A 15,229-nucleotide genomic window follows, 5' to 3' on the forward strand; every position below is an offset into this window, starting at 1 on the left:
TGGCTAGGGTTCGACGCCTTGCTTGGGTAAAGCACAGGTGACTAGGATTCGAAGCCCTGCTCGGGTGAAGCACAGGTGACTAGGGTTCAATGCCATGCTCGTGTAAAGCACAGGTGATTAGGGTTCAAAGCCCTGCTCGGGTAAAGCACAGGTGACTAGGGTTCGACACCCTGCTCGGGTAAAGCACAGGTGACTAGGGTTCGAAGCCCTGCTCAGGTAAAGCACAGGTGACTAGGGTTCGACACCCTCCTCGGGTAAAGCACAGGTGACTAGGGTTTGACGCCCTGCTCGGGTAAGGCACAGGTGACTAGGGTTTGACGCCCTGCTCGGGTAAAGCACAGGTGACTAGGGTTCGATGCCCTGCTCGTGTAAAGCACAGGTGATTAGGGTTCGAAGCCCTGCTTGGGTAAAACACAGATGACTAGGGTTCGAAGCCCTGCTCGGGTAAAGAACAGGTGACTAGGGTTCGAAGCCCTGCTCGGGTAAAGCACAGATGACTAGGGTTCGACGCCCTGCTCGGGTAAATCACAGATGACTAGGGCTCGAAGCCCTGCTCGGGTAAAGCACAGGTGACTAGGGTTTGATGCCCTGCTCGGGTAAAGCACAGATGACTAGGGTTCGACGCCGTACTCGGGTAAAGCACAGATGACTAGGGCTCGAAGCCCTGCTCGGGAAAAGCACAGGTGACTAGGGTTCGACACCCTACTCGGGTAAAGCACAGGTGACTAGGGTGCGATGCCCTGCTCGGGTAAATCACAGGTGACTAGGGCTCAAAGCCCTGCTCGGGTAAAGCACAGGTGAATAGGGTTTGATGCCCTGCTCGGGTAAAGCACAGCTGACTAGGATTCGAAGCCCTGCTCGGGTAAAGCACAGGTGACTAGGGTTCAAAGCCCTGCTCGGGTAAAGCACAGGTGACTAGGATTCAAAGCCCTGCTCGTGTAAAGCACTGGTGACTAGAGTTCGAAGTCCTGCTCGGGTAAAACACAGGTGACTAGGGTTCGAAGCCCTGCTCGGGTAAAGCACAGGTGACTAGGGTTCGACACCCTGCTCGGGTAAAGCACAAGTGACTAGGGTTCGAAGCCCTGCTCAGATAAAGCACAGGTGGCTAGGGTTCGACGCCTTGCTTGGGTAAAGCACAGGTGACTAGGATTCGAAGCCCTGCTCGGGTGAAGCACAGGTGAATAGGGTTCAAAGCCCTGCTCGGGTAAAGCACAGGTGACTAGGGTTCGACACCCTGCTCGGGTAAAGCACAGGTGACTAGGGTTCGAAGCCCTGCTCAGGTATAGCACAGGTGACTAGGGTTCGACACCCTCCTCGGGTAAAGCACAGGTGACTAGGGTTCGACGCCCTGCTCGGGTAAAGCACAGGTGACTAGGGTTTGACGCCCTGCTCGGGTAAAGCACAGGTGACTAGGGTTCGATGCCCTGCTCGTGTAAAGCACAGGTGATTAGGGTTCGAAGCCCTGCTCGGGTAAAACACAGATGACTAAGGTTTGATGCCATGCTCGTGTAAAGCACAGGTGATTAGAATTCGACACCCTGCTCAGGTAAAGCACAGATGACTAGGGTTCGAAGCCCTGCTCGGGTAAAGCACAGGTGACTAGGGTTCGACACCCTGCTCGGGTAAAGCACAAGTGACTAGGGTTCGAAGCCCCGCTCAGATAAAGCACAGGTGGCTAGGGTTCGACGCCTTGCTTGGGTAAAGCACAGGTGACTAGGATTCGAAGCCCTGCTCGGGTGAAGCACAGGTGAATAGGGTTCAAAGCCCTGCTCGGGTAAAGCACAGGTGACTAGGGTTCGACACCCTGCTCGGGTAAAGCACAGGTGACTAGGGTTCGAAGCCCTGCTCAGGTAAAGCACAGGTGACTAGGGTTCGACACCCTCCTCGGGTAAAGCACAGGTGACTAGGGTTCGACGCCCTGCTCGGGTAAAGCACAGGTGACTAGGGTTTGACGCCCTGCTCGGGTAAAGCACAGGTGACTAGGGTTCGATGCCCTGCTCGTGTAAAGCACAGGTGATTAGGGTTCGAAGCCCTGCTCGGGTAAAACACAGATGACTAAGGTTTGATGCCATGCTCGTGTAAAGCACAGGTGATTAGAATTCGACACCCTGCTCAGGTAAAGCACAGATGACTAGGGTATGACGCCCTGCTCGGGTAAATCACAGGTGACTAGGGTTCGAATCCCTGCTCGTGTAAAGCACAGATGACTAGGGTTCGACACCCTGCTCGGGTAAAGCACAGATGACTAGGGTTCGAAGCCCTGCTCGGGTAAAGCACAGATGACTAGGGTTCGAAGCCCTGCTCGTGTAAAGCACAGGTGACTAGGGTTCGAAGCCCTGCTCGGGTAAAGCACATATGACTAGGGTTCGAAGCCCTGCTCGGGTAAAGCACAGGTGACTAGGGTTCGAAGCCCTGCTCGGGTAAAGCACAGGTGACTAGGGTTCCAAGCCCTGCTCGGGTAAAGCACAGATGACTAGGGTTTGACGCCCTGCTCAGATAAAGCACAGGTGGCTAGGGTTCGACGCCTTGCTTGGGTAAAGCACAGGTGACTAGGATTCGAAGCCCTGCTCGGGTGAAGCACAGGTGAATAGGGTTCAAAGCCCTGCTCGGGTAAAGCACAGGTGACTAGGGTTCGACACCCTGCTCGGGTAAAGCACAGGTGACTAGGGTTCGAAGCCCTGCTCAGGTAAAGCACAGGTGACTAGGGTTCGACACCCTCCTCGGGTAAAGCACAGGTGACTAGGGTTCGACGCCCTGCTCGGGTAAAGCACAGGTGACTAGGGTTTTGACGCCCTGCTCGGGTAAAGCACAGGTGACTAGGGTTCGATGCCCTGCTCGTGTAAAGCACAGGTGATTAGGGTTCGAAGCCCTGCTCGGGTAAAACACAGATGACTAAGGTTTGATGCCATGCTCGTGTAAAGCACAGGTGATTAGAATTCGACACCCTGCTCAGGTAAAGCACAGATGACTAGGGTTCGAAGCCCTGCTCGGGTAAAGCACAGGTGACTAGGGTTCGACACCCTGCTCGGGTAAAGCACAAGTGACTAGGGTTCGAAGCCCCGCTCAGATAAAGCACAGGTGGCTAGGGTTCGACGCCTTGCTTGGGTAAAGCACAGGTGACTAGGATTCGAAGCCCTGCTCGGGTGAAGCACAGGTGAATAGGGTTCAAAGCCCTGCTCGGGTAAAGCACAGGTGACTAGGGTTCGACACCCTGCTCGGGTAAAGCACAGGTGACTAGGGTTCGAAGCCCTGCTCAGGTAAAGCACAGGTGACTAGGGTTCGACACCCTCCTCGGGTAAAGCACAGGTGACTAGGGTTCGACGCCCTGCTCGGGTAAAGCACAGGTGACTAGGGTTTGACGCCCTGCTCGGGTAAAGCACAGGTGACTAGGGTTCGATGCCCTGCTCGTGTAAAGCACAGGTGATTAGGGTTCGAAGCCCTGCTCGGGTAAAACACAGATGACTAAGGTTTGATGCCATGCTCGTGTAAAGCACAGGTGATTAGAATTCGACACCCTGCTCAGGTAAAGCACAGATGACTAGGGTTCGAAGCCCTGCTCGGGTAAAGCACAGGTGACTAGGGTTCGACACCCTGCTCGGGTAAAGCACAAGTGACTAGGGTTCGAAGCCCCGCTCAGATAAAGCACAGGTGGCTAGGGTTCGACGCCTTGCTTGGGTAAAGCACAGGTGACTAGGATTCGAAGCCCTGCTCGGGTGAAGCACAGGTGAATAGGGTTCAAAGCCCTGCTCGGGTAAAGCACAGGTGACTAGGGTTCGACACCCTGCTCGGGTAAAGCACAGGTGACTAGGGTTCGAAGCCCTGCTCAGGTAAAGCACAGGTGACTAGGGTTCGACACCCTCCTCGGGTAAAGCACAGGTGACTAGGGTTCGACGCCCTGCTCGGGTAAAGCACAGGTGACTAGGGTTTGACGCCCTGCTCGGGTAAAGCACAGGTGACTAGGGTTCGATGCCCTGCTCGTGTAAAGCACAGGTGATTAGGGTTCGAAGCCCTGCTCGGGTAAAACACAGATGACTAAGGTTTGATGCCATGCTCGTGTAAAGCACAGGTGATTAGAATTCGACACCCTGCTCAGGTAAAGCACAGATGACTAGGGTATGACGCCCTGCTCGGGTAAATCACAGGTGACTAGGGTTCGAATCCCTGCTCGTGTAAAGCACAGATGACTAGGGTTCGACACCCTGCTCGGGTAAAGCACAGATGACTAGGGTTCGAAGCCCTGCTCGGGTAAAGCACAGATGACTAGGGTTCGAAGCCCTGCTCGGGTAAAGCACAGGTGACTAGGGTTCGAAGCCCTGCTCGGGTAAAGCACAGATGACTAGGGTTCGAAGCCCTGCTCGGCTAAAGCACAGGTGACTAGGGTTCGAAGCCCTGCTCGGGTAAAGCACAGGTGACTAGGGTTCCAAGCCCTGCTCGGGTAAAGCACAGATGACTAGGGTTTGACGCCGTGCTCGGGTAAAACACAGATGACTAGGGTTCGACGCCCTGCTCGGGTAAAGCACAGGTGACTAGGGTGCGATGCCCTGCTCGGGTAAATCACAGATGACTAGGGCTCGAAGCCCTGCTCGGGTAAAGCACAGGTGACTAGGGTTTGATGCCCTGCTCGGGTAAAGCACAGAAGACTAGGGTTCAAAGCCCTGCTCGTGTAAAGCACAGGTGACTAGGATTCGAAGCCCTGCTCGGGTAAAGCACAGGTGACTAGGGTTCAAAGCCCTGCTCGGGTAAAGCACAGGTGACTAGGATTCAAAGCCCTGCTCGTGTAAAGCACAGGTGACTAGAGTTCGAAGCCCTGCTCGTGTAAAGCACAGGTGACTAGAGTTCGAAGCCCTGCTCGGGTAAAACACAGGTGCCTAGAGTTCAAAGCCCTGCTCGGGTAAAGCACAGAAGAGTAAGGTGCGACGCCCTGCTCGGGTAAATCACAGGTGACTAGGGTTCGACCCCCTGTTCGGGTAAAGCACAGGTGACTAGGGTTCGAAGCCCTGCTCGGGTAAAGCACAGATGACTAGGGTTCGAAGCCCAGCTCGGGTAATCCACAAGGCTTTTTTGTCTGAGTGGTGAACAAAACTCAAATCTGCCTTGCAAAGGTGTTATCCACTATGCTATAATAGTTGCTATTCTAACCACCTCTTCTGAAACTCAGTGCATCCTGTATCAGAGAATTGTAGAAAGCCTTATACATAATGCATCAGAGTGTGCCTGGGTTTTACTCCAACAATGGAGATTTCAGCCCCAGAAAGAGCCCTTTTATACTATTCAAATGGAACCGAGGGGTCCGTAAGTGGCGGAATATTGATCCTTATTGTATCCTACTACATCAGCTACATCACATTTGTCTGTGGCTAATATCAACCAGCATTTTACTGTCCTTATTCTGCCCACTCATTCATTCACTATTCACTCACTATCTCCTTCTCTTGCCCCCCCCCCCCCACACACACACACAGCATTCTGGGAGGACATAGGGAGTAAATGTGCTCAGATGACACTGCTGTTTTCGTTGGCTCCTGTCACCGCTCTCCCCCATGGTCTTTGTGGTTAATGCAGAGTGAAGAGCAGCACGTAGTGGTTATAATGATCTTTCAGTCTCTATATGCATGTGTGTGTTTGTGTCTGTGTGTGTGTGTGTGTGTGTGTATGTGTGAATGGGGTGGGGTGGGGAGGGGGGGTGAATCAAAATCCTGCAAAAATAAATCGGCTTAGTGGACAGAATTAGAGGGGAAGGGTTTGGAGCCAGGCTGGGATTAAGGAAAATTGTGTGAAATAAAGAGCGAGTGATCAGGAGTGACTGAGCGTGCAAGTCCCTGTGTGTGAGTGAGTGTGTGTGTATCTCTGTGTGTATGTCTGGAGGGAAAGAGAAAGGGGTGGGGGATCTAGAAACGGAAGGATACTTGAGACACAAAAGAAAGGAGACTGACACATTAAGCTTAATAAAGTAATTTGTAAAGATTTGTGATACTCGATTTTGAACTTGATTTAAATAGATCTGGAGGGAGAGAGATAGAGAGAGAGACTGGAACTGAGAGAGAGAGAGAGAGAGAGAGAGAGAGAGAGAGAGAGAGAGAGAGACTGGAACTGAGAGAGAGAGAGAGAGAGAGAGAGAGAGAGAGAGAGAGAGAGAGAGAGACTGGAACTGAGAGAGAGAGTAAGAGAGAGAGAGAGAGAGAGAGAGAGAGAGAGAGAGAGAGAGCGCAACAGTGAGGGGAGGAGTGAGCGAGAGAGCGCGCGTGAAAAAGACTGAATGTGTGTGTGTGTATGTGTGTGAGAGAGAGAGAGAGAGCGAGAGAGAGAGAGAGAGAGAGCGCAGCTCAGAGAGAAGCCCACAGTTTTCCATGCTGATGTAAATCCAGCGTTTTTAATCCCGCCGACGCCGCCGCTGCTTCTCGCGCGCTGCATCGCGCCTCTTCCTCCCACCCCCCACCCCACCCCCCTCATCTCCATCAAAGAGAACGGCGGAGACCCGCGCGCTTCATCTCTTCACTTGTGCTCCCTCTTCTTCTGGAGCGCTCGCGCCGCTGCTGGAGCTGTGAAGTGAACGATGCACGGTCCGTGGGCTCCTTCACATCGCTCGCGCTTGGCACGGTGGGGATTACGCAGGGACGAGGCGAGCGCGAGCATGTAAACGCCAAATGGAGCTTGGGATTTACTACACATCATGGGGAAGATGAGCGCCTTGTCTTTGTGCTTTCTCCTGTGCGCGGATCTGCTGGATTTCGCCGTCGGTAAGTGCACGAGCCCGACGGCGCCTTGAGTGGGCAAGCCGAGCCTCGCGTGCGTGCGGGAACGACGTCCGTGTTGACTGGCGTGGTTTGGTTGTGAACTTTGCTCTGTCACGGCCAGTCCTTGCTCGGATATGGTGGAGGATGACCATATTCCTGCCTTTTTCCTGTTTATTTATTTGTTTGGTTGTTTGTTTGTTTGTTTATGTTCCTGCACAGTCACACGAAGGCGAGCTGGGTAGGACGAGCTCATTTTCCAGCCTGGCTGGTGCAGGGCTTGCGAAGCAGTCCAGATACTGTGCTGGACTGATGTCTGAGACCTGCTGTTGGGTTTAAGCAGGAGATCAAGGATCAGAACAGAGTGTTTAGCAGCATGAGCGTTGGAAGTGTATGGGCAACTCACACTAAAAGGAAAAAGGGGGGATCTGTGAAATGAAGCCTATTTAAGAGTGAAAGGTGGCATGGAAGTTTGTGGAAGGGCTTGGCATTGCACCCACATAGGGTTAACAGTTAGACATGCATTACTAAAACATCTGTAGTAATACTCCACAACCTCTGTAGGGCTGTCTAACACTTGTATGGTAGTCTGTTACTGTATTACCTGAGGTATTACGTGGTTATTACATATTTATAACATTGGTAAAGCATCCTGTAGTGAACATAACACATTGGTTGACATTTAGTAAGAAATCTTTACATCAGTCTGGTCAAAATGTCTGTAAACTTTTGCTATAAAGGATGATCTATTGATATCGAGTTGCTATTTTTATTATTTATTATTCCTTTATAAGGGGTATACCATAGACTTACGCTACTTTCTGTAAATGTACATAAACTGTGGTGCTCTATAACACTTTTACAACAATATGTTTTGCCTCCTTGCGCCTAGTAATTATGATATTACATAGTCATTACTAGTATATAACTAACCACTACAGCAACGGACTATAAGATTCCTACAGGAAGTTCTTTAACATTCTAGGGATGTACCACAGGCTTGATGCTCCTGATTTTAATGCCATCCCTAGGCTCTATCTTTGCCTAATTCAGCAAGGCAGACCTTTTACGGGTGACCAAACCTCAGCCCAAGCTTTTCAAGGACAAGCTTGCCCCTCTCCAATTCTACACCCTCAACAACAACACACAAAAGGAAAGAATTGGGAATGAAAGGAGGCGTCAACTGTTGCCTATCGCTTCATTATCACTGCATGCCAAAGAATAGCCTGGAAAAAGCTCAAGCTGTGTGGGTGCACGGTGTTTGCGGAGCCGTCATGAGTGACTAGAAGAGGCATCGCTGCTTCACGCACTCAAGCTTTGCTCTTGTTTTCCCTGCAGGGGTGAAGGAAAGAGGGTGTGGGGCAAATCTCATGGCATTTAAGCCTAGCATGAATCAGTCATGTGGCGTCTCCATATGTTCATGCTATGCTTCTTGGGAAAAAACCCAAATAAAACAAAAACAACTACACTGTCGAGTATTAATGGTGTATTACCGAAGCTGGGATTCATACATGTGCATGTGTTTCATATCACTGCCCCTCGTTTTTTTAGTAGAAATGCAGGCTAATCTCAAATCTGTTACTTGCTATTTTGCAAAACAATAGCCCATCAGTTATCCCTGGCTCATCAATCTTCCTGTAATGCTTATGACAGCCAGAAAACACAGTAAAGCATCACAAATACCACACCTAACAGTAAGGGGCGTGTCCTGATTTAATTACTAGAAGCAGTGAGAGATCATTACATGACTAATCACTTAACCTCTTAACGGAACACATATAGACCTGGCTTCCCAGACAGGGAAGAGCTGATCGTGGAGTTTATTAGTGTCATCGTGGCTAGACTGGAGTTCCAGTTCTTCACAGGACAATGTTGGGTTGCTGTGTACTTCACAAACCCACACTGGGCATTGGTCTTGGTGACCATACCAACATGTGTTCCAATTTCTCTGCATTTGTAAACAGCAGAAGGTTATTTTGAAATATTTCTTGACAAACAGGAGACTCTAAGTCTTGTAGCATGTTTTTGCTGCTATTCCGAACAAGTTTGGAACTTGTTTTTTTAGTACAGATTTTGTTTGGTGTTATAAAGTTGTACTTACACATTTATAATCCTTGTATGATCAAATCTGGATATTTCTATGGACTCTGCTGTATTTTCAGTGAAGAATCTCTGTACGAATTATTCAAGTAGCCTGTAGTCAAAGGCAAATCTTTACTCTCATCCAGGGAATCAGACCATGATCAGTAAATAGCAAGCTGCAGTGGTCCTGGGTCAATTCTAGTATACATAGTATATATACTACACAGTTTGTTTGGTGGGCTACTGTTTTAATGCTATTTCTTATTCATTCATTCATTTATTTATTTATTTATTTATTTATTTATTTATTTATATCAGACTTTTTTACTGTATCTATCTATCTATCTATCTATCTATCTATATATATATATATATATATATAGTACATTATGAACATTATTTTTAAACAGTGAAAATTCCCACATTTTCTGTAGTAGTACTTTACAGCTTGTTTAGGGTTGTATAATACTCTATATTATAATACTATAATATGATTATCTGTTTTCAACTTATATAACTGTAATAACTATGGTATTACAGAGGCATTACACATTTTAAAATTTGTGCTGTTGACTGTAATAAACTACACTCATTAGCTGAATTACATAAAGTGATAAATATCATGCTTCTCCCCCATCTCTGACTCTGCAATATTTATTTTATTCAACATATCATACTGGAATCAAGAGTATCATTAAAGAGTTGGCACCTCTTTGCAACAGTAAAAGCTTCTGCTCTGGTATCAGAGCTGTATACTAGATTCCAGAACATGGCTGTGAGGATCTGATAGCATTCATGGAAGTCACGTACCGATGTTGATTGATTAGATTTGGATCACAAACAGCACCCTAAGCAGGTACTGGATGGATTTGCATCAAGAAAAATGTATGTAATTCTATTACTTTTCATCCCAATATTGGTGGGTTAATACCCGTCTTGTCCATGCTGGGCATATGGCATGGAGAATCGTGGGTGGCTACTGGCATTGCTTTTCTGTAGAGATTGTACAAGCTGTGAGTATTTGAAAGCATTAAAAATTGAATATAATTCAAAAGCCAATCAGAAACACAGACAGGTTTATGTTAAACAAACATTAGCCATGATTACTGTGTCTTAAAATATATTAAAATGAGATGGCACTGCATGGTACACTCACAGAAACACTTGCTGTGGTGGTATATTTAACTACAAATCTGGGGGGACCCTGTTTTTATTACTTAGTATCTTTAATTTGGAAACATAATTGTGCCATATTTTTCTTTAACTGTGGATTTTGTTTCATAAATCCAACTTCACAGATACTTTCCATTTTTCCATTTAAAAACAAATTACACAATCATGCGTACATTCAATTGTTGTTTTCTACTGAATATGGGAATGCTGTGTACCTTCCACATACATAATGTCACGCCCTGATCCTGTCATGCCTGTTTTCCCCACCATGTGCTCTCTCTGCACATGGCTCTGTCTGTTGTTGTCCTTGTCTCCTCCCATGTCCCGCCTTTGTTCCGCCTCTTTGTCCTTAACCCTCGTTATCTGTTTCAGGTGTGTCTCGTTTGTATGTAGTATTTAAGTTCCCGTGTGTTACTTCCTGTTATCGGTCATTTGTTTTGCTATGTTCCTAGTCATGTCATGTTGTTTCTTTTCCTCTCCTAGTCAAGTTGTTTTGTTTTCAAAGTCATGTTGTGTTGTTTTGCTTTGTTCCAAGTCCAAGTCGTGTCATGTTGTGTCGTTGTCTTTCCAAGTCATGTTGTTTTCTTTCCTGTTCAAGTCGTGTTGTTTTCTTTCCTGTTCAAGTCGTGTTGTTTCTTTGTGTTGTAAATAAAGTTGTACCATGTTGTACCTTTAAAGAGACACTTACACTGTCTGTACATGTACTGAACCTGTTCAGAACCCATGTTTTCTGACAGTATATGAAGCCAGTTTGTGATATCGGTGACTTATTGTACACATGATGTTATGATGCTGCTACCTGGACTTTAGCATTCAGGATAATTCACACATCATTTTTAATGAGTTGGAAAGCAGAAGCCACATCATTCCCAATATTGACCCCCTGCGCTGATCACCAGGTGCCTCACAGCTCTGAGAGAAGCAAGCTGCCTGCAAGTGAATCACTCTGCCCCCTGTGGATTCCCCCATTTCCTGCTCTAAAGAGAGTTCCTCTCGGCAGATCCATCATGATCAGGGCTGCTATAGCTCCTCCACAGACAGGTGTTGGCAATCCCGGCTGTAGTCTCTCGATAATCACTCACGGACCTCACTTCTCTCTTCTGAGTCATATCTTGGAGAAACTAGAGGTGACCTTCCTGAGGATTTGTCAAGAGAATGAGAAAAATATACAGAGACAGAAGGAATAAAAAACAGCCTTTCTTTGAATATTCCCATTGAATAGAGGTCTCTAACCTGTGTAACAACAATGATATACATGTGTTGCTATGCAGTTTGCACTGCTGCATTTTACAAAGCAATCCTTTGAATATTTAGCCCAAATTTGAGGTCCATTGTATACTAAATATATCTAAACTTGTAATACACAAGTTGTGGCATTGTATTTATATAGTACACCTTCAAATGTTAGCCCACTGTATATGAATTGACTCCAGATGTTTTATAACTCATGAAAAACCTATGTACAACAGTGATACATATGTAATTACACAAGTTGTAACACTATATTTTGTAATGTTTCTTTGTCATTTTAGCCCACATTAAAAAAATTATTTTCCAATAATTTAATTTATGGAACAGCAGTGGTACACATGTACTTACCACTAGTTACCACTATTTAGCCTTTGGTCTAGTTAAATTGCTGTTACATAGGTTTTTCTTGTTTTATTACACATTTATTAAAGACACCATGTAAAGTGGGACCCACATTCGTTACCGTGTTATTGTGTTATGGCTGAGATTCCTAAACACGTCATGTGACAAGATTAAGCCTTGATATTTTATTTTAACCAAAGAATCTCACTATGTTACTGGCTACATTAATACCAAATAATTTTTGCTTAATATATCATAGTCTAGTTCATGCTTATTATAATATTATTACATAGTAACACATCTATTCTTAAACCACAGGTAGAAGATAAAATACAGCATTCCATCTAAACCTGTCACATTGAATATTCACTGCTGATTTGTTATTGTCTCACTGCTGAGGTTCTGTCTCAGCAGTTAGTGTAGGTGTAACCATTTGTGTCAGTGATTTTAGATTTGACAGACAGGTTTCGTTTTACATGCTGTTACAGCACTTCCTTTGTTGGGCGCTTGGAAGTTTGAGAGTCATCAATTATGACAGATATGAAAGGGAGTGTGGTGAAATAGCTCTGAGGCCCCTGTTCTTATGGGTGTCATTGATAGGTTGCAGAATATACTGTTTGTTAACACTTACCACAGGGTTGGGCTTTATATTTTATGCAAATCAGCCTCAGAGTAATGTTCATCTGAGTGGTTGATATAGGAGATTCAATGAAATGATGTAGATAATTATGCTATGAAACAGCTTCGGGATCTCTGGGTCTTGGGTTTGATATTCACCATGGTGTATTTTCACTGTATCTGCATGAGTTTCCTCACACAGTGTCGCTATCATTTTGATGGTGGATCATGCTCAGTGCTGCAGTGATACTAATGTGGTAGTGGTGAGAAGTGCAAGTGGATCAGACACAGCATTGCTACTGGAGTTTTTAAACACTACATCCACTCACTGTCCACTCTATTAGACACACCCACCTTGTTGGTCCACCTGATCTGTTGCTTCATGCTTTGGTTGCTCAACCTCTAGTCCTTCATCAGTGGATGCAGGATGGTGTTGGCTGGAAATTTTCGGTTGGTGGAATATTAAAACTTTAAAAACTGCAGCATGCCTGCTGTGTCTGATCTGCACGTACCAGAACAACCACAATCATACATGCTCTGTGGTGCATCCTCTAGGGGTCCTGACTATTGAAGAGCAGGGTGAAAGGGGGCAAACAATGTATTCAGAGCAACAGATGGACTCAAATGCTCCTGTGTTCAGTGGACCTGAGAGAATGAACAGTGAGTAGAAACAAGGAGGTGGTCATAATGGAGGTCTAGCAGAGTTCTGCTTTCCCTACACCCCAAATTTGGAAGCACACTTGTTTTCCAATGCCATTCACATTCCTCATACAAGTGGATTACAAGTGTCTCCTGAGACATATCCCCTACAAAATGAATAACTTAATGGTTGTTTTGACCGGGAATGAAGTAAATGAAGGGTGAACTTTAACGCAGTGCTCTAGCAGCCCCAATCTTCCACTGTGCTTGTTTGATTTTCGCCTTCTTTATGAAGCTCAACGAACCGTGTGCTGCATTCACACGGGCCCAGATATCTGGAGGAATAGTAAACTGTGCCGATGCCTCCCCTGCGGAAGTAGGTGGAGATTGTATACGTGCTCTGGCTTGGGCCCTGGCTGTCTCTTAAAGCTCTTTTTTTCCCCCCTTAAATCCTGCGATTTTCTGGCCTTGGCTCTAAATGAAGCTCTAGGGACTTGGCAGTGGGAAGGTGACACAGCTCAAGGTTTCAAAGCCTGGATTCAGTCAGAGACTCTGCCCTCTCTGTGTGCCATAAATGAGGACGGATGCAATCAGACCAAATGGCTGATATTCCCTAAACTGTGTGGCCTGTGTGTTCTCCCTTGTGAAGGGAAGAAGACCATTTCTAGGTAGCGGCATTGGACAGCATCAGTCAGTGGTCTAAGGAGACCTATGTCTTCCTGGCAACCTTTAAGATAGGCAGCTGGGGAACGCAGTTTATATTGAATGGCCATAAAAGTGGCCTTTATGTGTAATATGGAGGCGGGAGCTGTGGTAGTTGTCTCATAAGGTTGTTTGCCTGGTCAGGAAACGGGCCGCTCTTTGTGGACTCTAGGCCTTGTAATGCTTCGCATCATCTTTGCCGTCCTTACTCGTTGGCATTCAAGGGGAATGGCAGCATTAGTGTATTATCTTCAAGCCCAGGCAATGGAGTCAAGTCGTAACATATGGTCAAGGACAGTGCAGCACTTAGAGTGGTCAACAGATGCGATTCATTCTGCTTTTGTTTTCATCATTGCTGTATATCACCAATAGCTGCGCTACACGATGAACCGAGGCCTTCCCCACTGCCTCTGTAAGGCATTAACGCAGGGTGTTTAAACAAGACAAATGAAAATGGCTCAGGCTAAATGAAAGATTTGACATTCTCATTCTTTATGGCTCTGATATAGACGTGCCCTCTGGAGCGACAGCGTCCCCTCTGTATCTTCTGCTGGAATACAAGCTGTTTTTTTTTTTTTTGTCTTCTCTTTTTCAAAGCCTGAAGTTAGGTTAAACAGTCCTCATGGTTGACGGATTAGTGGAGGTGGTAATTCACCTATCCTGGAGTAGCTGACATTGAATGGAAGTAATCTGCAAGCTAATGTTATGAGCCTTGAGCTGTGTTTAATATATTCATTCAATGTTTTTTTTTTATATTATTTATATTTTTCAACTCCAGATGAATATCCAAGCCATCAAAGGGAGGGGTTTTCAAACTTTTTTCAAGTGACCCACATTCTGTCCACTGATTTTTTTTTCTTCACAACCCTGGCAACACAATCCCTGAATGTTTACTGCATTATAAAATGGAAAATAATTGGGAAAAAAATAGTTGACCTGTTTATTTCTCAACACCACTATTAAAAATGTTTGGAAATAAGCGGAATCCCTTTTCGCCCTTTGCCCCTTACCCCTACTTGTTTTCTTAGGAGCAGGATTTCTGATATCTTGTTAGGACATAAACCCACAAATGCATTTTCTCCTCTAAAAACTATGATAATATTTATATTATGTTTAATATTTTATATTAATTTATAATGACCCTTCATGAAGCATAAAACATCATCAGTAGTGCACTGATGTCTCTGTAGGTATCTAGTTAATTTCCAATTCCACGTTAAATGTTGAATCAATCACATTCTAGAGCCTGACATTACTACTGCAACATTTAAGGTGGAACTGGAAGCTTAAAAAAAAAATAATCAAATTTTATGAAGGTGTATGATGACCTACATTTACCTAAAGTCCATCTGATATCACTGCAGACTGGTGACCTCATCTGTGACCACCATACAGCCTTGAAGAACAACTTACAATTAGCATATACTATAAGGAATACTCATGTTGATTGGATGTTCCATCAATAACACCTACCTGTAAATATTACCATAATTCATTCATTCATTCATTCTCTGTAAGCGCTTATCCAGTTCAGGGTCGCGGTGGGTCCAGAGCCTACATGGAATCATTGGGCGCAAGGCGGTACACCCTGTAGGGGGCGATATTTCCATAATATTAAATGTAAATGTTTGTATTTTATGTTATTTTACTATTATTTTATTTTATTATATATATTTTTTGGCACAGTGACG

General features: G+C 45.7%; 1 protein-coding gene across 2 annotated transcripts in view; it reads left to right on the forward strand.

The window, feature by feature from the left end:
- Positions 1-6,498: 6,498 nt before the first annotated feature.
- Positions 6,499-15,229, forward strand: part of igsf21a (immunoglobin superfamily, member 21a) — a 336,305-nt gene continuing 327,574 nt past the window's right edge. For both annotated transcript variants that reach the window (XM_066671813.1, XM_066671814.1), the window contains exon 1: positions 6,499-6,737. In XM_066671813.1, coding sequence (XP_066527910.1) covers positions 6,671-6,737 — 67 coding nt within the window. In that variant the 5' untranslated portion in view covers positions 6,499-6,670. The remainder of the gene's footprint in view (positions 6,738-15,229) is intronic.

This window comes from Hoplias malabaricus, chromosome 5, assembly GCF_029633855.1.
Source record: "Hoplias malabaricus isolate fHopMal1 chromosome 5, fHopMal1.hap1, whole genome shotgun sequence".
Classification (NCBI taxonomy): Eukaryota; Metazoa; Chordata; class Actinopteri; order Characiformes; family Erythrinidae; genus Hoplias; species Hoplias malabaricus.